General features: G+C 38.3%; 2 protein-coding genes across 2 annotated transcripts in view; one reads left to right on the top strand and one right to left on the bottom strand.

The window, feature by feature from the left end:
• LOC114365343 (uncharacterized protein CG3556) overlaps positions 1–27740 on the top strand; it is a 71289-nt gene extending 43549 nt beyond the window's left edge. Inside the window, exons 2-10 of the mRNA XM_028321877.1 lie at positions 18999–19074; positions 19411–19610; positions 20171–20268; positions 22879–23126; positions 23813–23973; positions 24403–24619; positions 25055–25205; positions 25588–25799; positions 26365–27740. Of these exons, the coding sequence (XP_028177678.1) occupies positions 19008–19074; positions 19411–19610; positions 20171–20268; positions 22879–23126; positions 23813–23973; positions 24403–24619; positions 25055–25205; positions 25588–25799; positions 26365–26426 (1416 nt within the window). The 5' untranslated portion in view covers positions 18999–19007 and the 3' untranslated portion in view covers positions 26427–27740. The remainder of the gene's footprint in view (positions 1–18998; positions 19075–19410; positions 19611–20170; positions 20269–22878; positions 23127–23812; positions 23974–24402; positions 24620–25054; positions 25206–25587; positions 25800–26364) is intronic.
• On the bottom strand, positions 20667–22079 carry LOC114365344 (uncharacterized). Its single transcript, XM_028321878.1, has 2 exons — positions 21696–22079; positions 20667–21355 (listed from the first exon to the last, which is right to left on the bottom strand). The coding sequence occupies exons 1-2, from the start codon at positions 21832–21834 to the stop codon at positions 20718–20720; spliced, it is 777 nt and encodes a 258-aa protein (XP_028177679.1). The 5' UTR covers positions 21835–22079; the 3' UTR covers positions 20667–20717.
• Positions 27741–27955: the final 215 nt, after the last annotated feature.

Raw genomic sequence — 27955 nt, forward strand, 5'->3', positions numbered from 1 at the left:
CAACATTATTGTTAAATAACTACAATAACAGTGAACAATAACAAAACAAAAAATGATACAAAAACTACACTAGAGAATGGATGGCCTTTTTTTAACTTCGGGAAAATACAGGTAGAAATTTTGTCTGGAAAACTCGTCTTTAGAAAGATCATTTTGTATTCGTTCGTTCTGGTCACTGCCCACCGGTCCTGCGCTGTGCGCATCTAGGTATTTTCTGCGACCGTCACCAGATCGTCGGTCCACCTAGTAGGGGGCCTGCCCATACTACGTCTGTATGCTTTTGATAAGAATTAAAGTTATGTTTTTAATTTGGAAAAAAAAGAAAGATTCTCTAATCCTTCAGATGATCCCTTCTGATTCTTCCTGCAATATGTTCGGGTTCGGGCACTCAATAGGAGTGTTGGCGCGGACATCTCATGTTATTCAATTAGGTTATTTAGACAGAAAAAGGGGGTGACTTCTCTAGTTACTAATATTAGGTCTTCTGTTCTAGAATTGGGGAAGCGCTTATAAAAATAGTCTTTAGGTTTTGTGTTTTTGCTTTGGGTATGGTCATTTTTCATTGATGGTTTGCTCCTATCGGTCATAGCGTGATGTTTTATTATAGCCCATTTATCTTTCTTCGATAAATTAACTATCAAACACTATAGTATTTTTTTCGAAACAAATCAGTAGTTCCTGAGATAATACTAATTATTCCACATTATATATTTCTAGGCAGGAAGATATAAAATAGATTACTTAGCCATATTTCAGATTGGAGAGAAATACATTCCATTTTAGTCTTAGCGACCCAAATATGGCACAACCTGCTCAACCGTGACATATTTGGGCCAAATATGAGTGCTTTTGTTATTTTAAGTGCAAAGTGATAAATGTATTATAAGTATACTATAACATGGGCAACAAATGGTGTTGCTCATTCCTCAAAATCTTTCTAGGATTGATCACTATGAAGATATTGTATCGTTTTTTCAGTAAAATTAATGCCTAAAATGCCACAACTACCACCATCAATGCCTTTCAAAGAATGGAAATATCATCCTTAACAATAAATTTCCTATTACTTCTTCTTTTGGCAACAACTATAGTGTAGCTCTCATAATTCATAGGCAACTAACATAGATCTACCTATCATTAGACACTTAAAATTCCTAACCAACTTTTAAACTAAATTTTAATTAACAACTAGAAAAAATCGAACTGCCTAAGGCGGGACTCGAACCCACGACCATCCGCTTGCCGTGCGACTGCTCTTCCAACTGAGCTACTTAGACACCGGATGAACCTGTCGCGTTTTTATTTCATCAACTAGCGGCCGCCCGCGACTTCGTACGCGTGGATCCCGTTTTACCCCCTTCATCTATCTTACGCGGTTAAGATTTTTCATACAAATGTTTTTTCCCGCTAACTCCCGTTCCGGTGGGAATTTTGCAATATCCTGTTGTAACTAAGCTTTAAGTTTACTAAGGTACCTGCATGCCAAATTTCAAGCGTCTAACTTAATCGGTTTAGATTTTTCATACAAAAGGATTTTCCCGCTAATTCCCGTTCCCGTGTGAATTGTGCAATATCCTGTTGTAACTAAGCTTTAAGTTTACTAAGGTACCTGCATGCCAAATTTCAAGCGTCTAACTTAAGCGGTTTAGATTTTTCATACAAAAGGATTTTCCGCTGATTCCCGTTCCCGTGGGAATTCCTAAGTATACTATAACCTGCCTAGGAGTATAAAGAATAATTGTACCAAGTTTCGTTAAAATCCGTCGAGTAGTTTTTGTTTCTATAAGGAACATACAGACAGACAGACAGACAAAAATTTTACTGTTTGCACTTTTGGCATCAGTATCGATCACTAATCACCCCCTGATAGTTATTTTGAAAATATATTTCATGTACAGAATTGACCTCTCTACAGATTTATTATAAGTATAGATGTTGTTCGACTCTATTCGCTAAGTTTTAATAACAACTTTCAAACTTCAAATGACCTAAATTGGTTACAAAAGCAACCATAAAAATTGTTTTTCAGTTAACAAAAGAGACCACAACAACAATTGTTTTTTTAATTATCATATCATGTCAAATGTACCGCAAAGGCCGGACTCCGTCATATTATAACTCAGCGGACCCCCATTCCTGTGGGAATCTGGGACGTACACATTATACGGGACCCCTACTAAGTCGCCATGTTTATTTGGCGAGGCATAAGGTCCACTTTGTACATGACAAGGAAATAATACATTGCATGAAAAGTGGGATTCCGGGTCAGAAGTATGCGACGAAATGTCACACAAAATGAAAGAGGTATTTTTTTTCAGGTTTTTATTTTTGTAACATAATCAAGAATTAGCATTGCCTCCTAAAATATACTTAAAAAAATGCAATGATTTCTACTTATTAAACATAATTAGTTGACCCAGCAAACTTCATATCATCATATTTTTTCTTTTACACAAACCGTTTTGTCACCTTTTAAAACTTTCCTGAACTATGACAAACATCTAAACCAAAATCTGTTCAGCCGTTCTCGAGTTTTATAGAGACTAACGCGTAACGCCCGTATTCACAAACGATACTCTCAAACGATACTCTCAAACGATACTCACAAACGATACTCACAAACGATACTCACAAACGATACTCACAAACGATACTCACAAACGATACTCACAAACGATACTCACAAACGATACTCACAAACGATACTCACAAACGATACTCACAAACGATACTCACAAACGATACTCACAAACGAAACTCACAAACGATACTCACAAACGATACTCACAAACGATACTCACAAACGATACTTGTTTAAGTGAAGCAGCAAATCGAACGCACAGCGTTGAATATAGCTCTATGATTGGTTCTTGGGTCACCCTGTGCGTCCATGCGCACTGTGAGACCTCATAGTAATGTTTGTGAATACGGCCGTAACCCACAGCGATTCATATTTATATTACCTTACTATTTATAAGAAAACACTGCAAAATTTTATCGCCTGGTTCCATATTATTTGCCGAGTATCAATAGTAATATTCCCAGTTGCAGGTTAAAAATGTAAATTGTTTTACCTGTACCTCGCGGGTCGGATGTGCCTCCTTTACATATTGTAGCGTTTGTTCAGATATACAAAACGTGATGTTGTTCTGGAATTTTGTTTGACTTTTACATACCTACATACGATTCTAATGCCCGTATTCACAAACATACTATGAGGTCTCACAGTGCGAGGTGACACACGAACCAATCACAGAGCTCTATTCAACGCTGTGCGTTCGATTTGCTGCTTCACTTAAGCAGGCATCGTTTGTGAGTATCGTTTGTGAGTATCGTTTGTGAGTATCATTTGAGAGTATCGTTTGTGAATACGGGCGTTACGCGTTAGTCTCTATAATACGCGTTAGACTTTCTATGACACACAGATTTCCACAAGTAGCATCTAACAGCTTCTTCATGTCGTGTCGACAACAAACCTACATAGTGTCAGCCCAAAACTACCATCCCATATGTTGTCCCGAAGTGGTGGTGGGCAAGCTATATTTCGGACGTGTGTGTAATAAGAGCCTAAAAATTTAATAAAACCTTTGACTTTGACTTACCTACGCTAAGGCTGAATTGCACCATCTAACTTTAACCATGACAATAACGATGATCGGCGTACTTTGTGGCGTAGTAAGATTGTGCAACCCAGCCTAAGTTGCAGCATCTTAATTTAACTTTAACAAACGTCAAACTGTCAAACTCCATACAAAAAGTTCCTAGGTCCTAGATTAGCGAAGATTACATACAACAAAATAAACATTGACCTTTCAGCAAACATTCACCTTCAAAAATACCATAAAAAGCATAGGTACCCCATAAGAAGCAACATGAAGATTAATAGATCGCTTATGTGCGCCATCAATCAGGAATGGGCCTGGAACCAGGGAAGGATCCGAAAGAACCATTTTACGCTGAGCTGATAATTTCAGTAAAGACAAAGCTCAGCTGAAAAACATGGCGGCGAATACTTATTTAAACAAAAATCGTCACATTTACAGTTGATACTTTATTTTAACGTTGGATGAAATTCATTTATTTTGATGAAACTTAACAGTATTATCCTACTAGTCCTACTAATATTATAAATGCGAAAGTTTGTTTGGATGTCTAGATGTCATGATGTCTGGATGTTTGTTACTCTTTCACGCAAACACTACTGAAAGGATTTTGAACAACAAATTGAATATATTCTGGATATAACATATACCTACAGGCTGACTAACAGGCTGGCTAACAGGCTTTAATTTATGACGATCTGTGACAAACGAAATTTAACGCGGGTGAAGCCGCGGGCAAAAGCTAGTTAGTAATATTTTGAAAATAAATCTTCATAGTTCTTCCACAGAACACAGATTTTGCACTAAAGTCTATATACCGGATGAATAATAAATTATTTCTATCGGATTAATCTAAGTAATCAGTGAATGAAATCTATACCTACTTATAATAAATCTGTAGATAGGTCAATTCTGTACATGAAATATGTTTTCAAAATAACTAAGTTACGAATAAAGATAGCATTTATTAATATGCTCATAATTTCATTTTTTATATTTTATACATAACTTTGTACCAAAAGCTTACTAGCTAACAAGACATTTGATTTTGTCTATGTATATTCCCGCTAACCCCTCATATTCCCCCCCTTATTAACCCCCCCCCCCCCTTCATATTCATATACCCTTCTTGATAAAAGTGGGCTCACCTTAACAGTCTAACGTCCTCTAAATCCGTTACCTAAACCGTTCAGCTATTGTCGCCTAAGGCACTATCTTATCCATTTTAAAAACCTGTACGGAACCCTAAATCCTTCCACCTACGCTAAGGACATAAATCGTTGCGTGAACATCCCGCTATAACTCACGAGGGCGCTGCATATCCCGCCTGAAGGCTGTTCAGATGCTATTCCAAAGTACAATTTATCTGTAGGAAAAGAAAGAAATTTCTTTTTTTCATTATGATTAGCATTGTGCTATCAAAATTATAGCTTGAAGAACGCTGATGTTTCAGTTCGGTGGGACTTCACTGAAAATTTACCATCCGCGTAAATTGAATTGATGAGAATTTAAAGTGGTGTTACTGTGTTTTGTTTCATTTATTTACCTAGATATGATTATCTAATGGAAAATACAAATTACTTACCTATCTTTAATGAATTTCTATGATGAGATTATAAAGTTAACTTCAAAGAAGTAAAAAAAGTAAACTTTAAAGTAGTGGAATAGTCAATTCGATATTTTCAAGTTCTTAAAATTAAGTTAGAGATGCAACTAATGCTAAAATCTTTAGTAAGTAACTAAACTACTCGTGCTTTAAACAGGGCTAAATAACCGCGACGAGCTTCAACTTAGTACCTACCTATATTCATAATGATCATTATTCAGATATAATTTCAAAACTTTTTATTTGCCCACCAAGTTCCTTCTACTTGCAATGCGACGGAGTCTGCTCGCTTCCAGACGATCAACTCTAATAAAACAAGTTGTAAGTTGCGATCTTTCGTTTTACTTGTCCTAGGTCATTAAAAAGAGATTGTAGAACTAAAATAGATTGGTTTTTCTTTAACTTAGGTATATTTCAGTGTCTAAATGCAAAATATTTCTCCTACCTAGCAGTCTTAAAGCGACTGTTAAATATTAAATTGCATAGAATTAATTCATCTTGTCTAGACTTCAGATGATTTCAACTTTAATGATGTCATAAATAGGCATTATTTTGTACCATTTTCAGCTAATGCCAAAGGACTATGATCCCTAATTATTAAATTTATTTATCCTGTAGGGTACTGTTGGTACCACTACAGTTATTGTTATTAAGATTAAAGATTAAGGTCTAACCCTCCAAAACTTTCATTTTTTGAAACGGTATTAGCACGCTACACACCATATTTCGGCGTTAATTTTATTGTACGAAAAATTCGTTTGAAGTTTCAAAACAATTTTGCCTTCATAAGATAACAGTTACAAATTCTAAAACATAACTATAGAAACATCTCCATTCACAACTGTAGCTAATGCTCTATAGAGCGCGCTATCTACTCTCGGCGCATTTGTAGCGCTATCGTTTTCAGTCTAGCGCGCCTGTTCGCTAATCTGTAAGAAATCGCTTGCTGGAAGGATGATACAGCTTTAACGTTAGTTTATTTTTTGCAGTGCTTTCCTGGCGGTGTTTTATTTATGAATAGTTATGTGGTGGTTGTTAGAAATCTGTTCGACTTCGTAGTTGTCTTCAAGTAAACTTATATGCCAGCCGCTTTGATCGATTAGATTTTATCGTATAAGTTTCGTATAAGTTTGATGCTTTAGGTACGGCAAAATTCTATAGTATTATTCAGGTTACCTCCACCAAATGTGAGAATAATAAACGGGTTTTCTTCATCTATTTACTGAAAAAACTCTACTTCCATGTTTTCCTTCCCTTACATTCTAATCCATCTATGTTACTGATTTCATATTCACATCATGACATGGGAGTAAACTTAACACATAACGTAAATGCGCCTATTACCGCCAGTTTAAGCTGACTTCGGATAAACGTTAGAAAATTAGATATAAGACGTAGTGATAGAAAAGACGGTATCCTTCCGTTTGGCCAAATTACTTTTCGCCAAATTTCACTTCGCAAACAACTTATCGCCAAAGTTTCATTTCCCAAATGAACTTTTAGCAACTGTACTTTTCGCAACTAATTCATTTGGTCAAATTATCATTTGGCCAAATTTTACTTGGCAAATGTTTATATAGCAAATGTTTTATGTTGCCAAATATTATATCCCAAATAATTTGTTTGGTCAAATTGACTTTATATTTAAGCCACAAAAATTCAGCGAGAGGGCTATATTGAGGGTTTATTAAGGAAACTAAAGTACGAATTAATATTATCATGAAAAAACATGTTGGTATACTCATTTTAAATGTGTTAAAATCGCTAATTAATAACAAGGTGCACCTTAAGTAGCTGGGAGCGCGTCAGTATGAAAAGTGTGTCTGTTGCGGGCGCGTCCCATTTAATGTCAAATAACTCCGTTTACTGGTTATTTACGAATACAAACTTTAATCGTTTTGATAGTCAATAAACATATCTAGATATTTTTTAGGTAACGTGTTTTCTGGAACCTGTTATTATGTCTTTTATGAAAGAAAGAAAAATAGGGCGGTAATAGAATACAAGTTTTGGGGGGTCGTTAATAGGCGCACTTAGGTACGTTATTTTAATAATTTAATTGCGCGTTACAAACGTAATGACACACGCTCATGAAGAAAACGCCCTTCTAAAAGCCCTCCTTGAATACTTGAAGAGCTAGGTGACGCCTTGGTATGTAAAAAACTGCTACTTTAACGTCCGCACGACTGCGCTAAACCGTTCAGTGTGCTTATGAGTTTTCGTTATGACAATGTGTGCGTCAAAAAATCTATGAAGATTTTATTTCTTGAAAGTAGCCGCTAGGGGCGCTGCACAATATGTCATACATTTAATGTATTTTTTTTACGCAGTCGCTAACGAGCCCACCTAACGTAAACTCATGGTAAGCACACAGTAACACACTAACTCGCCCGGCGCTAATTTTGTAGCGCGATAATTTCCCGTCTGGCGCGCTTCTCCGGCAAACCATGAAATCGGCACTTGCTTGCGCCAGCGTTTCTCAACCTTTTTTAATGGAGTACTAGCTAACCCTGAAATAACGTGTACTACAAAAAACTATGTTTAATAAGGTCTATTCTACACAGTCCCCTAACTACTACTAGTCAGGACCGATTTTTCAATCATCAGTTAACTTTTAACTTATAAACTTGTCATTTGGCATATTTCCAATACTGAAACTGTCATATGCCAAACTTATTGAAAAATCAGTCCTAAGAAATAGAGCTTAGAGGTTAGGAAGCTTAGTCTTCATAGAGTGCGCTTATTTTTACTGGACTAACAACGTTACGGTTACTTTTGGCATTTATTTCTCACCGCGACTTTATTATACTATAAAACTTGGTTAACTATGTAATTATGGTTATGTTAAGCGCTATTCTAGTGTTTAAGTATTATAAAAGCTCATAAAAATCCGTACATCATTTTTGCGCAAAAGAGTAACGAACTTTTGCTCTTAAAATAAATAAAACGTAGCCTACGTGTTAATCCAGGGAGTCAGCTAACTCCATACCAAATATTAAAATTGGTCCAGCCGTTTAGACGTGAAGAAACAAGAAACATACACTCACACACTCACAAACTTTCGCCTGTTTAATATTAGTATGATATCTATAGATGATAAGTACTACCAGTTGGGACAAGGACATCCAATTCGATTTGGAAAATACTTTCAGCTACGAAAATACGTATTCCCAAATGTCTGCAAATGTCAAAGGTTGGGCAGCCCTGTCCTCACAGAGTGCTCTGATTTCCAGTGCACTAATCTCGTTACGGTCAGGCTGGAGTCTGATTTAATATTGACGTTACCGTAACGACTCGGACGACATGGCCGGTTTTAAATCCTAATGTAGGAACATAGTCTGACTTTTTAATGTCATGTGCCTCTAAGGCCCAGAACACACGGCAATTGCAACGAAATTGCAACTTCTAGTTACTTTTGAGTTGCATCTAATTTTCTGCCATAGATTAAGTTGGGAGACCACACATGACGCGACCATTTCAAACCGGTTTCGTTGCAATTGCGTTTCACCGTGTGGTCTGGGCCTAAGTTCTATCATGAAACACATGATTTTCATAGTGGTTGGTTGGTAGGGACTAGCGGCCTGCATGCAGCGCATTCCTGCTGCCTTTATCCGACGGGTCGTAGTATAAATAACAAGGTATAAAATGAAATATTGTACTCTCGATTTGAATGCTAAATAAATATAGAACACCACAGAATGTAGAGAATCCTCTCTACTCTGCAGTTCGCATGATAACAATTTTGCCAAAATACGGAAACAGTTGCGATGCAATTTTGTCCTCTAATTTCAACTGCACTAATGACATTATTTGATTTGGACGCAGTTTAACGTAATCGCTCGAACATGCTCATGGTTTGCTGCTGAAATCAAATGAACAAATGTGAGGGTAATTGGTACTGAATTAGTATAGTTTTACAGTTAATTTTGTTATATTCGATGAATATTATGTGATTAATTTTATAGCCAATCCATTTTATAAAGGCGGGTATTGATCCATATAGTTAATTGTGTTTTTAGAAATTAATGGTCACTTACAAAGTTACAAAGCAGAGACATGCTGTACATAGAATTTAACAATGACCATACAATTAAAAAGTTCATTTAATCTGTACAAAAGTAGGTACAGATTACATAATCCGTTACAATTTAAAAGCAAAACATCACGAACTTCATGCCTTGAAATAAACATAATATTAGCTACGTTTCAAAAGCAGTATCCCACGGTTTACATATTATGAAATCTTGAAAAGCTAACTGAAACTGAAAACCTCCCAAAGCTTCATGAAACTCTAACAATTTATTCCATTCTTTCCTATATTCGCAGATATTCTGAGGCAATATTTATAAGACCTAATAAGGGTATCGGCTGTCTGGAGACCTCCAGATTTCCCCCAAGACCGCCTCCCGATCTTTATCTACGTTGACGAAGAACGGGTTGTTTTCCTGAATAGATTTCATCAGCTCTATTGTGTTATTGATAAGAAGTAAAGCTAAAATATAGAATCACAAAATAAATACAAAATGAACCAAAAATAAAGTTTTTGTTGCCTTTTCGACACAATGCCGTATCCTTCAGGGTTGAGAATCTACGGTTCTATTTTTTACTTTTTCATGTGGGTTTCATTGGAGTTGTAACAACCATTGATTTCAGATCTTATGAGATGACATGTTCAAAAAGATGACTTCAGCCTAAAAATTAATATTACTCCTCCGTTCGTGTCGACAACAAACCTACACAGTGTCAGCCCAAAACTCCGCTATAAGAGTGGCGTTGTCAGCAGCATTCATTGAATCCTCCTGCGTGCAGTTGCTCGGGAACTCAGGGCACGACATCATGTGCTTCATTGACTGGGGAACAAAACCTCATCTGTAGGGTAAGTCCAGGATAGATGCCCCACTTTTTGAAACAGCTCTGTAACTCAGTCAGAAAGTTTTTATCAACAATTTGACCTTAGTATCTATAAACTTTGGTCTTTCCTCTATGATATTACTATAATGATTTTAGTTTAAGTAATACCGATTCTGAGAAAATACCATTTTAATTGACCTCTAAAAATTGGGATAGACGCCTAATGTGGGGGATAGAAGACTCACTGTATGATTGTTTCAAAGGATAGATGCCTGATGCAGGGATAGATGACTCGTTAATATAGTTTTTGAATTCTAAGGATCAAATGCATTTTGAAATCAAACAAGCCAAGTATTATTGTTTAAGATTGTTTGTTATTAAATGAATTCTAAATGAAATTTAATATTTTTTATTAAAAATAATGCTACTCCTTCTAGCGCAGTCGGGTAAAAAGGTAATTATATCAAAAGGGCACCCTATTTATTACTTTCCTAAGGTTAGCCGTACTACATTCTTTTTTTCTTCTTACTTGCTACCTGTGTCAAAAAGAGCAGGTTAGGATAGATGCCCCTAGGTGCATGGGACATGGCCCTAAGGGCATCTATACCTAAAAAAAAATAGGCAACTATCCTTTTAGTATAGGATAGGTGCCTTTTTTAATAAAAAATATAATAACACTAAAAATCTAATTAAACATAGCTATACCGTATAATTTATAAGATAGTCCATCAAATTATATAAAAATCTGCTTCATTTTACAGCTGACAAAAAAATTATCCATTTAAAGATATTTACCTATATTATTTCGACGCTCGCTAAGGTCTGGCCGCGGAAGATTTTTGCTCTCACTGGCTAAACGAATGCACTCTTTGATGGTTTGCGAGGCGAAAAGTGGTAAGGAGAGGTCCCTTTCTATTATACATACTATAACTTTAGGCTAAGTTGCTTGTAACATAGTGTACTTAAAATCGCGGCACCTATCCCACTGGGGCATGTATCCTGGAATTACCCTACTGTTTTGAAAGAATATAAACCTTTAGTCTAATGTTTCGTCAAAATCCGTCCAACTGTTTTTGTGTCAAAAGAAACCAGGAGTAACAATGAAACATCCCCACAAACATTCTAGGTATGAATACAGATTACTTACGAATATTATACATCTGTATTCGTATCTCTAAAGGGTAATCTATGAAGTCACTCATGCGAATTTGGAAATATCTAATCCGATCCTGAAATACTTTTACCAATAAAAATACCTTTTCCCAAATGTCTATGTTATAGAGAAAACATAAAGATACTATCCTGGGAATAGATACGTAATAGTGTTAGACGAATTGGGTATTTCCCACCACCAATCAATGAGGGCTATCGTTGTTATACTTAACAGTTGGCACCCCTGGCGATTGACAGGACCTTACTCTACAGTGGCGCCATCTTGATGAGTGCAAATGCGATAGTCCTCCTACCACTTTCGCGCTCACCAGTTGGTGCCACTGTCTTCGCTACTAGCAAGTGACAGGACCTTACTCTACAGTGGCGCAAACTGGTGAGCGCTAAAACGATAGCCCTCATTGACTTTAATTAAAGCTGTCAAAACGAGACTCATAGATTTTGTATGGCAATACTAGCCAGCGACGTCACTATTTTGTCAACTCATTTAAACTACTTTTTTCAATAACAATGAAACCAAAAATCTTAATTTACATGTAATCCCAACTATATAATATTATAAATGCGAAAGTAACTCTGTCTGTCTGTCTGTCTGTTACGCTTTCCCGCTTAAACCTCGCAACCGATTTCGATGAAATTTGGCAGGGACATAGTTTGAGTCCCGGGAATGGACATAGGATAGTTTTTATCCCGGTTTTTGAAACAGGGACGCGCGCGATAAAGTTTTTCTGTGACAGACAAAATTCCACGCGGGCGAAGCCGCGGGCAGAAAGCTAGTTTACAATAAATTAAGTGTTTAAGACTAGAACGTAGAAGTTTTGCTTTAGAATTTTTGGGGAGCGGTGGCAAATACCCAATTGCGTAGAAAAGTACTAACGCCCGTATTCATAATGTGTATGAGGTCTCACAGTGCGCGTAGACGCACAGGGTGACACACGAACCAATAACAGAGCACTATTCAACGCTGTGCGTTCGATTTGCTGCTTCACTTAAGCAAGCATCGTTTGTAAATACGAGCGTAAAACTAAAACATATTTTTTACCCACAACGTAGAAGCTCTTAGCGTGCATCTCACCAGATGGAAAATGTTGGTGAAAGTGGGTGCGAGCTTCAAACGCGATTCTCAACTATCTTACCTTGGACTACGGAAACATTTTTGTTATGGCGCCATAGTTATTTACGGATAGATTCTCCAATCCACCGCCTAATTCGATACTGACGTAATCTAGCGCGTTAGATGACTGCGTTAATGTAACGCGAACGTAGATTACAGCGTTAACGTGATTGTGAGGTAATCAGACGATGATTACCTTCGGGTAGGACCGCCCGAAAATAGGACCGCGGGGTGAAATGTACAGTCGCGGAATGAAAAGGTTCGTCACCTTAGTGTCGGTTTTCGCTTGCACTAGGTACTGTAAGAGTCAAACCTGCCAACATAACAGTGCAAGAAACAGTGCTGCTAACATTTAAATAAATATGACGTTTGCTAACGAATAAGGTTTTGCTTGTTTATTTTTCTATCCCATCAATGCAATGCAATGATGACATTGACCAATTGACAATAGTTTTTTTTATTTAATAGAAATAATAATGTCAGCTTGAACCAACAAGAAGGTTTTAGTTTATCAATCAAAATAATCTTCTTGACAAGATAAATCGTNTTTTAGTTTATCAATCAAAATAATCTTCTTGACAAGATAAATCGTCAAACAACTTTGATCTGAATAATTTTGAACTTTACTGACGAACAGTTAAAGATTATTTTCTCTAACTCGAGATTATTCTGTAACATAGTTTCAAAAGGTAATATGTGCTCGCGATTCGTTGAAGGAATCAATTTGAAAACTGACGAACCTTTTCATTCCGTGACTGTACCTATTTAGTACTAATAGGTTTTTAGCTATTTATAGCTAGTTAATTTTGCTTTGATAAACATAGATGAAACAGTTAACAGTTTCGTAATATTTGTTTTTTGTGTTTTAAGTTTCGTGTATTCAATATTCATGATACACACTCAGAGTTGTGCCTAATATTAATTTATACAGAGGCTTAAAACTATTATGCCATGTTTTACATTGTGTTTTGGGGGTTGTTTCATACTGATGACGTCGTTCTTTAAACCTACGCCTGCAGAAACCTGACAAGATACCTACCTGAATGTATAATATGGATCATGCTTGTGCTTCCAAATACTATCGGAGATCCGACTACTTAGCCTGTTTACCAGCCCAAAGATGCCTAGAAACATTATTTTCAAAACTCTATTAGACTACTCTAGAGTACCTACCAGCTGTATCAAACATACCAGTGGGGGTTGAAGCTGTATGAGCTCCTTCTCAATTACTCATGCTAGCGTCCCAATATGAGTAAAAGGGATAGATATCGAATCGTTTTGACAGTCCTCAACTGGTATCAGGAGAGCACACCAGGGATGAGCTATCAATCAGGCGTCAAATCAGACATGTCGCGGGTAGATTGTCTTTGTAACGCCCGCACACATCCGAATTGGATATTGGGGCCAGGAAATAAGAGTTTTGTTAGTCTAAGAGTCTAATGCTCGTTTTCACCATCAATCCCTAATTTTTAGTGTTCCCTATGTAAACAAAATTCCTGTTATGTGTTACCATAGGGGTCGCTTAAAAATTAGGGATTGATGGTGAAAACGGGCATTACACTCTAAGTAGTTAAGCGTTTTGTCAGTCCAAGAGGCTTTTCCCGTCTCTATCATAAAAAGTACCGTAAAAAGATAAAGGTTTAATTCGCAAACCATTTCAGTCCATAAATTCTAAACCGACGCTTTAAAACAACCGCTAAGATATTCGCTACAGCCGTGTTTTCAATTTTAATCGAATTAGCCATGACCTTTGTTATTATTTTATGCAGGAATAACGTTTTTCAGAATATTAGTAGAGATTTCAGTCTTCAAGATACAACATTACATTTCATTCTACCAAAATTTCTTTTCGTGTACAGTAAATGACTAAAGTGTAGTTCTAAATTACAAATAAAAACAATAGAAGAAATAATTAACATCCTATTGATCTCTATCTAGCAGTTAGAAAATTTAACTAAACCTAAGTTAAGATGGTATACCAGATACATCAGTTCCAGCTGGTTCGGCTGACTCTGACACTATTATTTAACACCTGTAGAAAACTCTACAGGTTTATATTTTGTATTTATCATCCATTTTTTTAAACTTAATATTTATCCTGCGCCTCGCTTCCGCCCGCCATTTTAGTGGCCCAACGCCAAAACAAAGCGACGTTCGTGAGCATGCATATTCAGAGCACGCCGGTGGAACAGCTCAGCTCACCTGCTAAACTTATCCTTCTGAATTGAATATACGGTAAAACGGTGTTTTAATAACTAATGAATTTCAGTGCAGATGGGCCATATTTATAGTTTTACCACAGTACCTATAATAACCACAGTATACTTTAGGTACCTACAATTAATTTGAATTTAAGATTTAGGGCACACACACGGTCATATTTTGGATGTAGCGTCAGTTTAACTAGTTAACTAAAAAGTCATAAGTGTCAAAATACTGCTCAAAATTGAATAAGTAATATATGATTTAATTTGAACTGTCCAGCTTAAAACTTGATCCAACTTTAAGCATAGATTGAGGCTCATAATCAAAATCTTTCTCGAGTTCTGAGCGGTGTTTTTAATAGAGAAATGTCGCATACATCAAGCAATGTGTAGTTTTTAAACAGCTTCTAAAAGGGTGGTTCTCAATTCGTCTGAGTAGGTAGGTAGGGGGCGGTGGGGGCGGTCCGCCCCGGGTGCCAAGCATCAGGGGGTGACACAAGCCACGCAGATTAGTACTCACTGGCACATCTCTGCATGGCAAATCTGCGGTTTATGTCATGATACCGGGGGNATTAATCTTGATGGAAATTTGGGGGGGGGAGGGGGGGGGCGATTGTCTTAATCCTGGGGGGTACCAGGGGAGGGGGTGCCATAGGACTTGTGACGGGGGGGGGGGGGATCGCCCCGGGTACCAACCCATGCTACGCCGCCGTTACGGCATTTGCTATAGAGCACATGAAACTTGTTTTAATTCTTTCAATAGCTATCGTTGTATAGCTATTTTACTTTATATTAATCAGCACGAGGCAAGTGCTTGTCGATGCCAAGTAGATAATAATTTGTTTCGCATTATCCCAATACACAATATCCGAGAAAATACAGCGGAGACCGGTCAATTTATTATAGAAGATTGCAGCGTCATGTTTGCGCCCGGCGTCTTAATCTATCAATACAAGCTCCAGAGTGAAAGAAAAAGCATAGAAAGTTAGATACAATTTATTGGGACTACATTTTTTACGACAAGAGGCAAACGAGCAGAAGGATCACTTGATGGTAAGTGATCACCGCCGCCCTTCAGAAAACCTTATTATTTCTAGAATTACTCGCCGTTGCATTGGTGACTTACCTACCATACTTTTACTTCATAGAGTTCTACACTCTATTTTGACAAGTTTTGTTAAGCAAGACATCCAATACAAAACTTAGTTAAAATCGGTGTACCGTTTAGAAATTCTATAAATGCATTGTTTCAATAATGACAATAGGCATGTTTCCTGGGTCAAAAAGCAAGAGTTTTAATTAGTCCGTCAGTTAACTTATCAAAAAATACTCTACACGTATTTTTCACTTTTTCAAACTAATGAAAATTTAAAGAGATAAAGCGCGCCAAAGTTCATAAGAAGAGGCCCGTGACGTCAATGTGTGCATAAAAGTGCCGCACGTTGTGACGTCGTGCGGAACTTCAACGCACCATAACTATGTAATTATTTGTTAGATTGACAAATAAAAATATATGTATCCAATATTTTTTGATATTAAACATGACGGACTAAAAAAATTTTTTTAGGAAACTAGCCTATTACCTACTGGTTTAGTGTAAGTACCTACCTACTTCCAGGGACTAGCCTTTGCCGACTTAATGGCAACCGCCAATATTGCTGATCAAGCTATAGAGATAACAGTAAGTTACAAAACCAAATAAATATTTTACATCAAAACTGATTCACATAAACAAGGAACAACGAAAATTAGTACTTCTATTATTTTTGCGTTATCCTCTTCGGCAGTCTTAATCTATCAATACAAGCTTAGTACACGTTAAGCTGAAAATGTTTGAATTAGAATATCGTGTTCAATACATATTTAAAATGAATAATGTACTGTCGTGAGATGGCATATTTAAGAATGATTACTAAATGTATTTTGTTTGATGTTAAACGATTGTTGTTAATGTTCTTTTAAGAAATATTGTCATGTAACGGCTATCACCAAACGCCTTAGGCCCAGAACAGACGGTGAAACGCATCTGCAACGAAACTGCAACTTTCTGATGATTCTGATGAATAAAACTGAAACTGAAAGTTTCAAACTGGTCGCGTCATGTGTGGTCTCTCAACGGACGCTATGGCAGAAACTTAGATGCAACTCAAAAGTAACTAGCAGTTGCAGTTTCGTTGCAGTTGCGTTTTCTTCTTTTAATAACCGACAACAACAAAAGGAGGAGGTTCTCGATTTGGTTCATTTTTTTTTAACCGGCTTCATCAATAACAAGCTCAAACCGATTCCTCACTCGAGTGGGTTTTAGTCTGTCGCAGAAGGATTTAATATAAAACAAAATGATCCTTCGTCAGTCATTTCTCATCATCACGTTTATAATAAAAACAGTCTGTGTCCTCGTTTCCACTTTCATTTAGGATTTCCTTCGCTTGTCATTGCTAATTCCTGTCTGTGTCTTAGGCCCGGTTTTTTGATTCGTAGTTAAAATAACCAATAGTCAAATTTGACAGATGTCAAATGACAAGTGGTTAAATATCAGAAAAAAATGTTTTTCGAACAATGGTTAGCTTGACTTTTAGTACATTTTTTAACTATTAGTTAACATTTTGTTAATATTTAACCATTAGTAACAAAATTTAACAATTTGTTATTTTAACTATGAATCAAAAAACTGGGCCTTAATCTGAACATTAGTTAGATTAATGAATTCGCTCAATAAAAGCTCAATTAAAAGCTATCTTCGCTACATATTATAAAAAAAAAGTCTGTTTGTCCCTAGTACCTATGCTTAGATCTTTAAAAACGCAACGGATTAAGTTGCGGTTTTTTAAACAGATAGAGTGATTCAAGAGGATTTTTTAAAAGTATAATACATTGAACCTGTTCGAAGCAGGGGCGGGTCGCTAGTGTAATGATATAATTAGCTAAGGTCCTAGAATTGAATCCATGGTGTTCGTTCACAAAGTTAGAAACCCTGAACCTGTTTATTAATAAAAACTTTAAGCAACAGTTTTCTGAAAATACAATCTCCATACATATTTTAGTCATGGGAACTAGTAACCACAGTTTAGTCTTACAGAAATGAATACTTGCATACTATTTGCACACATTAAAACTTTGAATACGTTTCATCTTCGTTTTGGAGCTCTGGGGGGTAATTTAACTCTGTCTGGGCACAGTGGAACGAAGTCAGTTGGTTCGCTTCGAAAGAGATTTTTTAACGCTTACTGAGACCTACATAGTTTGTGTGAAAAAATGCATTAAACGTAGAAAGATTCAGGGGGACCATTGGGTTTATAGGACTCTCCTTTTCCAAGCAGGCTTGGCCTACGGACTAAAATCTGACCAAAGTCTGTCAAGACGGAACTGCGATTTTTTAATTTGCTTTGTTTCATTGGATGTTTGGGCTAGACATACTCGTACTTTCATGGCCCCAGAATATGGCTCGCAACTTTATTGTCACGAAAAGTCATTGGTCAGTCATCAAAAAGCGCTGTTCAAAAGCCTTATTACAAAAATTGTATGACTTTGTACATTGTTGACTCTACTATAGGTACTAGACTACTACTTATAGGTAACAGACAATTATGTGCTGAACTGACATAAATAATTGTACATTGTTGTTAGGTAACTAATTTAGGCTATTGCAAGTTTCAAGCGAGAGAGGAGAAGATATTATTGTGTCGGGTATTAGTAGGTCCTGCTCATATACCCCGGCATTACTGTATCACCATGTATCATTACCGGACCTGCATATCTCCGATCGCATTCGTGCCGTATCGGGCCGGCATCGACGGACACACAAGCAACTTTAATGGGATGAGAAACTGCAAATTGGCTCTCACGCTGCTGGATGAAAAATCGTGATCTGAATTTTGATTCAATGGTGGAAACATTATACATATAAGCACCATTATTATGTAACTTTTAGGCCCAGAACAGACGGTGAAACGCAACTGCAACGAAACTGCAACTTTCTGATGATTCTGATGAATGAAACTGAAACTGAAAGTTTCAAACTGGTCGCGTCATGTGTGGTGCCTCAACGGACGCTATGGCAGAAACTTAGATGCAACTCAAAAGTAACTAGCAGTTGCAGTTTCGTTGCAGTTGCGTTTCACCGTCTGGTCTGGGCCTTAAAGTAACTCTATTTAACTACTACCATGATTATAGTAACGGTATTTTGGCTTGATTCTTTAATAAGAAGTGTCTTTAGTAAGTGGCAGTAGGTCTAACATAAACAGTCTTATTTTTATTTCATTTTTCTCAGAGTCATTAAACAATTTATGTGCTATTTTGTTTCCAGAATATAACATGAAAGGAAAAAGTTCATACCTTTCATTGAAAAATAAGTTTGAAAGTTGTAAAAACAACTTTAAGTACGTGTAGATGGTAAAAAGTATCCCTCTGCGAATTTTCAAGACTTTTAATCCTGAAACTTTTCATTGTTACAGAACATCAACATGGGATATCTCCGTGAGCTCCTCTTCAGTTTCCTGCTCATCCTTTCTGTTGTTTACGGCCAAACTGGTGAGTTATTATGTAAATTTCGGATATTTTACACGTCGGTACATAGCCCATTATCTACCTAAATATACATTTTGTCTCTTACTACATAAATCTACTTGAAACTAGGAAACTAAGTAGGTTACGTAGTAAGTTTTTTCCTATTACGAGTATGGTAATTGGTGCAATGCATGGACTAAAATTTCACGGAGAAACTTCTTACTTTCATGTTAAATAGAAACAGTTAAATTACTTAAAAGGCGCTACTTTTAGAAAATTGTGATATACATCTAACACAGAAAACGCCATCTTAGAGTCCAAAAGTTCAAGTTGGTCATTATTTTGATACTAATATTCCAGAGACCGAGCCGCCCACCACCGTGACGACCAAATCTCCCCCCACCACTACGGTTCCATCGACCACCACCACCACCATCGCGTGGGAAGACACCCTGAACGAGGGCCAGGCCATACAGAAGGCGCTGCAGTATCTCCTGCAGCATAGACAGCCGGATTGGGGCTGGGGGAACGACACGCACCATGTCATGCTGACTCTCCAGGTACAGAGATTATCGCCCATATTCACAAAAGATGCTTGCTTAAGTAACGAAGCAAAACGAACGCACAGCGTTGAATAGAGTGCACACACAGCCTAATGAATCTGATTTTTTGCGTTCTTTTCCTTAACAAAACGTATGCTACACACATTTCAATCTTTAACAAACATAGGTATTTTTCCATGTACAGTTTACAGGCGTTCTCAAAATATTCCAGAAACTGCTAAAGTTATCACAAATAGCTATATGTATACTTTCTTAAGTAAAAAAACGCAGTATTAGGGCTAATGTGACGTTAAAAAGATCGAATAAGTAAAACGAAATCATCTCATCGCATTTTTTTATATTAACTGGCAGACAGTGGTGAATGAGTTTGTTGCGGCGCTTCTTCTCAGCACTTGCCGAATATTGGTTTCGAAGCGCTGGTAGAGTAAAAAGGTTATGAAACATGTAGAGGCTCCTTAAGAGCAAAATATTTGATGATTCATAAGTACTATGTAATGGTCTATACAAATACAGAAATTTTGACTTTGACTTTGACTTTTACACTTCACCTGTTACAGCTGGCCAACAACACCGGCAAGGAAATAGAGCAGCAAGGCCTGGAGATGCAGCTCTCGGCGAAACAGATGGAGATCGAAATACTTCTCATGATGTCCAAGTAAGTTTTCCCAAATGACAGACAAATGAAGAGAACTCTGTTTTACGAGTCAGATGATAAACTTTTTTTCATGTCACTAGAGCACAGTTTTATGAATTAAATTGCTGACTGACTGACTGACTGATTGAATGACTGACTGACTGACATAGTGATCTATCAACGCACAGCCCAAACGACTGGATGGATCGGGCTGAAATTTGGCATGCAGGTAGATGTTATGACGTAGACATCCGTTAAGAATGAATTTTACGAAACTCCACCCCTAAGGGGGTAAAACGGTATCCACGCTAACGACGTCCCGGGTGGCCGCTAGTTATCTTTCTAAAACGAGACCTACTATCAAAATGCTTAAACTCCTGAAGAAAGGAATTTGTTTGAGGTAAGAAAAGAAGAATAATATCGATGTTTATTGTGTATTTCATTAAAAAGATACCTGAAAGTCACTTAAATTACATATTATCTATACTATCTTCGTTTTGAGGCACTGGTGTCGAGGCGGATGACGAGTTGCATTCACGGTACTCTGTGGTCATATAAGTTTCATTAGTTTCCTCTGCTTCACATACAATTTGTAGAAGCCTCTTCTTTACATCCCTTTGTATCCAATCGGGAAGCTTTTTAGTTGACTCGCACATACTGTCGAAAAACAAATTCAAAGCGTCTTTGTTTTTCTTAATCTCTACTGCATCGTTAGCCTTCCGTTTGCCACACTGTTGCACAAAAACTGCATCATTTTCGCTTTCATGTTGTTCAAATTCTTCCAAAACCTCGGTATCTTGAGTTGAAGTACCTGGCATACTTTCTCTCTCGGTTGAGGTACCGAGCAAAGTATTTTGAGTTGATGTAACTGGCAAATGACTTGTAAGTTCGGTTGAAGTACTTGCCAAAGTTTTTTGATAACTGACTGATAAATTCAAAGTTCTTTTGCGGTTCCTCATGTGGGGCAAAAGAAATTCAAGGTTGTCAGCATATTTCCAGTGATTTTTTGGCGGAATGGCAGACTGGCCACTTGTATCCGTTTTTATCCTTTTGAGGGATTCTCGGTGACTATCACGTAGTTTCTTCCACTCATTCTTCGCAGTTTTCACTGTAACAAACAAATGTAATAATTGTTTAATCCTACAAAGAACTTTGGCATCATAATTAACTACTTACTTGCTTTACGATAGGAGCAGAGTTGAGTTGAGTTGTCACAGTACTAACGACCCGTACCATTGTTAGCCATGACTTTCTTATAAAGCATAAAGAGTAAACAGACTAGAGCATTTACTTGTAACAGCCGTACTATGAAGTGGTCTACTATCAATAATATGTCACCCTTTCACGAACCAAACGTCGCGCGTCGTACATTTTACTTGTATGAAATGCTTTAGTCTATACGCACCTTTTAAATGTATGGAGCCTGAATGATCTTCAATTAAACTTACCATCTGGTATGTCTGGATTATTGATTTCCTTCACTACCCTCTTCCAAGCAACCTCCTTTTTATTCAAGTTGTGATAGTCCTTCGACTCAGTGTTCCATAGTATGGGATATTGTTTAACAGTTCCTATAAATTGCTCCATAACAGATTAAAACGCGTGTGCTCAACACAAAACGCTGGGCAGGACTGGGGAATATGTGCGAAGTAATAAACGCGAAGTTGTGTGCAAATTGCAAACTATGCAAACACTGGGAAACTGCGTCAGCTATGCGAGCTAAGCTCAACTAACTTCACTTCGTCTGCAACCCGCAAGTACAATGTGTATGTTTAACCACCTGTGGCGACATCTATCAACGCGACTGCGAGACTGCGCCCAACAGATGGCGCCGACACCTACCTTACTGCATCGCAATATCGGAGTTTTCTACCCTGCCTGCCGACGATCGCCAAACGGCTAGAGTACCTTCTGTACTCGCCACTCTGCCCGATCACCCGTTGAGGCTGGAAAAGCTCTTAAAGTTACCAGCGCGCGTCCCTAAAATAAAACAACTGGAACTTAGTCCCCGAGCACAACACCCGTTTGGAAGGAAGCATAAATAACATCTGGTCTTCCTTATTACGGTTAAACTTCATAATATACACCTACGTTGAAATACAGACATCTTTTAATGTCCAATGTAAGTTTCAAATGTAAGTTTCAAACATAATTATTTGACTCTCCTAGTTATTTTTATTGATCCTATTTGATCAAACAAAAGGGTTGTTTCTAGTACTACTCAATACAACTACTTTTCGTACAGAACCATTATCAAACTGACAAAAAATAGGTCCCCCATACTAAATGACGGATTGCTGATGATTTTTTTAATATTTAAACTTCGGTCCCTCGGGGACAGTAATTACATTTAATCAGAACAATCACTCCTTTTTGTTTAATCAAGTAAAGCGTCAACGACACCAACGCGTGCAGATCGCCATCGCCAACGCGATCAAAGGCCAATGACAGGTCGCGTGATCCATGACAGTTCGCGCGACCTGTCATTGGCCTATGATCGCACCGTGATGGTGGTGTGGATGAAGCATAAAAAACAACACCTGTAAATTGAGATGTAGAATCCAATTAACTTTTACAAGCCTAAACTATTCCTTCATTTCCATCTCACTAACTTTAAACTTGTTTTTGCAGGCACCACGAGTCCCCGCCTCCTCTAGGCCGCCTGGCCGCCTACACCCTGGCCCTGGGTGCCCTCTGCAAGGACCCTCGCTCCTTCCACGGCCGGGACCTGGTGACCGCTCTACTTCACCGCGAACCGCCCCACGACCTGGAGTTTGCCTACGCCACCCTGGCTGCTTGCTCGTCCGCAGCACACGTGAGGAGACGGCATATTAGAAGGCTGTTGGATATCGCTAATGCTGCTGCTGATCATAGCCTGGGTAAGTTATCTATTTATGTTTAAGTCGATAAATAACTCTGAATAAAAACATGATAGGCATGGATTTTTTAATTCTTATTCTTACATTTCTTATGGACCGGATGCAAGGAAAACATCTACTGAATGAAAGACAGAAGATGACCTAGCTACCCCTTCCCTTCTTTGTAAATTATGATAGGAAATAATTTGGTTTAATCTCTACTACGCTAAACCTTATAGATTCACTGTGAACATTACTTCCTATGGCAATATTTAAAATACCTAGCTTTAAAGTACCAGAAATCTCGTGAAACTGATAAAGATTACATACCTATGTAAGATATATTATTGTATAGGTACAACAGCTTCGTCATTATGTTAAGCTGTAAAAAGCCCATGAATGACTCATCAAATCACACATTCCAGACACCATCTCCATCTCCACCGGCACCGCATTTATAAAACAGAATCGTTATCTTATAGACCAAGTAACGTCTAGATTAGACCCTGGGACTCATCGATTCCTCAATCTCTCATAACAACAGCATCGTTCTGCTCTATGAAACTTAGAACTCATTAAGTCCTCAATTTCCCATTCCAGAGACCATGGAGGCATGGTGGAAAACCACCAATACCGCATTTATTTACATGTCAGCGTTACCTATGGGCCTGGAAGTTCTGGAGCTCATCGATTACTTCCCATTCCAGACACGATCTCCATGGTGATCCTGGCGCTCCGCTGCGTTGTGCAGGACCACCGGCACCGCAGCCTCATCCACTTCGTGCGCCGCCCCATGGCCGGGCTGGCTCGGCAGCAACACCCAGATGGCAGCTTTGGCAGCCTCACCACTACTGCCTTGGCTATACAGGTACCTACTTGAATTTCTAAGCCGAGCTTTAGAGCCACCAGAGGGAGAAGATTTCTTTTGAAAGGCGCTAAAAGTGCATCATAAAAACTTAACCCTCCTTCTAGCGCAGTCGAGTAAAAAGGCTGCTTTCGGACATGTCCTGTTCCTGTTACTGTTACTCTACTTTGCTAACAGAGATGGTCGGGAGAGATGATATAGTAGCAAAAAACACAGAAACAGCGGGTATGTAGGAGAACTCCACATATCGACGTCTAGGGTGGTATGCAGCCAAAGAAAACCGTCCGTACCTAACTAAAACTAACATGAACATTACTCAGTCAGAGATATCACCAGCACGTTTTAATTTTTCTACCTAGCTATTTCTTTACTCTTTTTGTAACCTAAACTACATCTTATCTATTATGCGATATTAATCTATTACTTCTGCAGGCTTTAGAAGACTCCGACAGCGGCCCAGGTGCCCACCAGCACTGGAGCCTCCCAGCGGCTAGGAAGTGGTTGCTAGAGCGTCAGAACCCTGACGGAGGATGGGGAGACGTGGCCAAGACGGCTGCAGCAGTAGCAGCGCTGACACCGGCCTCGCTGGCTGCTGTGCGGCCTCCACACTGCAGCGATAAGCTGCTGGAGAGCCGGCACGAGCCTTTAGGTAAGGTTAAACTTGACAAGAGAACCCGGGTAGAGTGAGGAGATGTGACCAAGACGGCAAGTGACAGATTAGTGTAGTCTATACCCATGCACTGGAGAGCTGCTAAAGAGGCCATTTATATTCGTTCCCTCATCAGCGACATCTTCATCTATCACAATTCATTGTGACAATCAAAGTGTCACTTCACTTCTCTCTCTCTCTGAAAATACATGGTCTATCTCTCATCACTCTCTACTTTTTCTTTAAATCTTAATTCCATCAGCACTCTGCACTTCTACTAGTTCTTAGAAGAAGAACTCAGAATATGATCAGGACAATTATCAAGAAACGGGTCCCATTTTCTCACGGACAGCAACTATGATTCTGTTTGTAGATTTTTCAGTCTTTGTCTCCAATTTTCTCAGCATATTTTAACTGGTATCACTCTGTCCACAGACAGCAACGGCGGCGACGGCAGCCTGAAGCTGGCTTACCAATCGGGCCAGAGCAGCAACGACTCCGACGCTCGCAATGTTTCGTTCACCTACACGCTGTGGCTTGGAACCAACGTCACGGAGAACTTCACGCTGCACATGGTCGCTCCTAGGTGAGGATATGTGTTTCATCTTTATTTCGACTAGCAGACCCTGGAAATTTCCGATAATTTTCAAACTTTTGGGGAGTTTCCTAAATAATAGGAAACTCAACCTTAAATGCCTGAATTGAAATTCTGCGTATTTTGCGTGAGTTATAAATGAAGTCACAACAACCCAAGCGCCTGACTTTAGAGTGAGCCTCCATTTATAGGCGTCGACCAATATCTCAAATGTCCCGCAATGCACGGAATTTTGATTCATTTGTTGATTATTAAGCCTCGCCCTAAAAAACAAAAGTTCTTCAAATACTCAAGGCTCAAGGGAATCTTCCGAACTTTTCGAGTGTAGAATGAAATAAACCTACTAATAACTTCTCATTATTCATCCTTTCAGAAACATATCATTCTACCACGTAATGCAAATGGCTGCGGACCAAAACCCGAAGTTCAAGTTCGAAGCGAGCGAGTGGCCCAACGGTCACTACGTCCACACCCTGGCCGGACACAAGGAGGAGCCTATGGGCTACCACTACTGGTTGTTGTACCGTCTGCCGGAGATCCCCGACCCTGCTAGCCCTCCAGGGAACCAGCTCGTCGCTCCTGTTGGTAAGTCACTGATAAGACACGTGGACACCCTTCTGATACACCCTGGCTGATCACAAGGAGCATATGGGCTACCGTTACTGGCTGCTCTACTGTCTGCCGGAGATCCCTGATCCTGAAACACTGTGCACCCTGACTGGCTCAGGGAGAAGCCTATGGGCTACCACTATTGTCTGCTGTGCCAGAGATCTTCGACCATGCCAGCCCGCCAGGGAACCAACTCGTCGCTCCTGTTGGTAAGTCACTGATAAAGACACGTGGACAATATCTTCTGATACACCCTGGCTGATCACAAGGAGCATAATTATGGGCTACCATTACTGGCTGCTCTACTGTCTGCCGGAGATCCCTGATCCTGAAACACTGTGCACCCTGAATGGCTCAGGGAGAAACTTGGCCTTCACTGGTTGGGTTCTTGCAGATTCTGGCTGCACAGGAGGTGCAGTACTGGGAATAGTCTGATAGGAACTTAAACATTTCTAAATAGACTAGCCACGTCAACTGAATCTCAATCCCAAGTTTAAGGAAGCCCCTATCAAAATGATTAAAGTTAACATTTTAATTACAGGTGTGGACGACTTACTAGTCGAAGATGGTGAGCACTACCTGTTCTGGTACAAGAAGCTGTAACTCCATCAGCCTTCGAGCGACTCTTTAATTTTCTACGTAGTGTTCTCGTTAAAGTTCCAGCAATACATACATAAATACGGTTAGAGGTATCAACGGTCTGTGTAGTGATTAAGTCTACATTAGCAAAAAATTGCTTGCGCACCTCTTACAGTTGTTAGTGTTGCCAGTTATTGACACTTAACTACTACCGTGGATATTTTCGTTTGGTAGTTTTCAGCCATATTTTAATGTAGCAACACAAGCCATAATTTAAAGAAGGATTTGCTTAGTTATTACTTGGTACTCTAGGTGATAAGACTAATTGAAATTTAGATTGTCTCCTTTCCCCTAAGGCCACTGCGTTGAGTGTGATCCATCATGAAGTCGAAAATAGTCTGGTTACGACATACAGGGCAACTTCGAAACGCTGTTTACGTAGTTTCTATCTGTCACCGTCACTCATGCTGGTATCTCGCTTGGCGTGAAAGAGCTGGCAAGATTCGAAACTTCGGATATTAATTTTCGACATACAAAGACTTAAGTGGTGGTAAAGCCCGGTCGCCGAGCACGTAAGAAGTTCGTCCAACCGCGACAGCAATATACCTAATTACGCGCGAACGATAAGGATGGGTAGCCTGGGGTCATTGGACGAAATTCTATGTGCTCGGCGACCGGACTATAGCTCGCTCAACACAGCGTCTAGCCTCTCATTGTGCTAAGTATGATTACCAATATTGTATTTCGAGAGATTTAGTAGGTAGATGTTTACCCAATTTCGTACCAAAGACTCGATTATTACTGATTATGTCCGCTAGGGAGAGCTAGTTTCTATGTAAATAATGCGATATCCTTGACACGGAGGCAAACTTTTTGAATGTTGAAATATTTCAATCATATCTTAATACATTGTCATAAAGGCGTAGGAAAGTATTGTGAACTTACTGCAAAACATTTTTGACATAAATATTCCAAACCAACAATGTTACTACTGTATTTTAAGGAAATAGTAAACCTTCAAAATATTTCTCGTTACTTTAATTAGACCAAAACTTGTATCTTTTGTCCAACAGATGTCGCTAGTGATCATTTTTAATTTTGATTGTTTTCGATAACATTTTAATTTATAATTACGTTTTTGTGAGACATGTACGAATATAAGTGATATTAATAAATTATCGTCATAATGTAACAAGTGCAATACCTATAATAAATTAGGTTTTTTCAGGACCTGTAATTATTTATTTATTTCTAGTTCTAAAAGCAGTAGAGCAAATAATTTTCTGCATGCGATAGCCTCCAGCATGTATTTATAGCTCTTAGAGATGAAACTTTTAAGATTTGTAATAACATAAGCAATTTTTTCAATCGAAACCTTTTCAATAAGAGTTGTTTTGGTGGAAATTATTCTAAATAATATCACTTGAAATAATGTTGTTTTCAAATGATTGCACATGTTCATACTTACAATCGAACACGAATATTTAAATTTCCTTAAATCGTATGATTATTGAACGAGTGAACATAAAAGTAATTTCATTCATTCTCTCATC

Source organism: Ostrinia furnacalis, unplaced genomic scaffold (genome assembly GCF_004193835.3).
Source record: "Ostrinia furnacalis isolate ACB-3 unplaced genomic scaffold, ASM419383v2 OfSCF7583, whole genome shotgun sequence".
NCBI classification, from domain to species: Eukaryota; Metazoa; Arthropoda; class Insecta; order Lepidoptera; family Crambidae; genus Ostrinia; species Ostrinia furnacalis.

What these genes read in the sequence shown, in the direction of transcription:
- LOC114365344 (XM_028321878.1), bottom strand. Translation starts at nt 21,834, where the DNA reads ATGGAGCAATTTATAGGAACTGTTAAACAATATCCCATACTATGGAAC. An exon ending in TAATCCAGACATACCAGATG is followed by an intron (nt 21,356 to 21,695) that starts GTAAGTTTAATT and finishes TGTTTGTTACAG; the next exon opens with TGAAAACTGCGAAGAATGAG.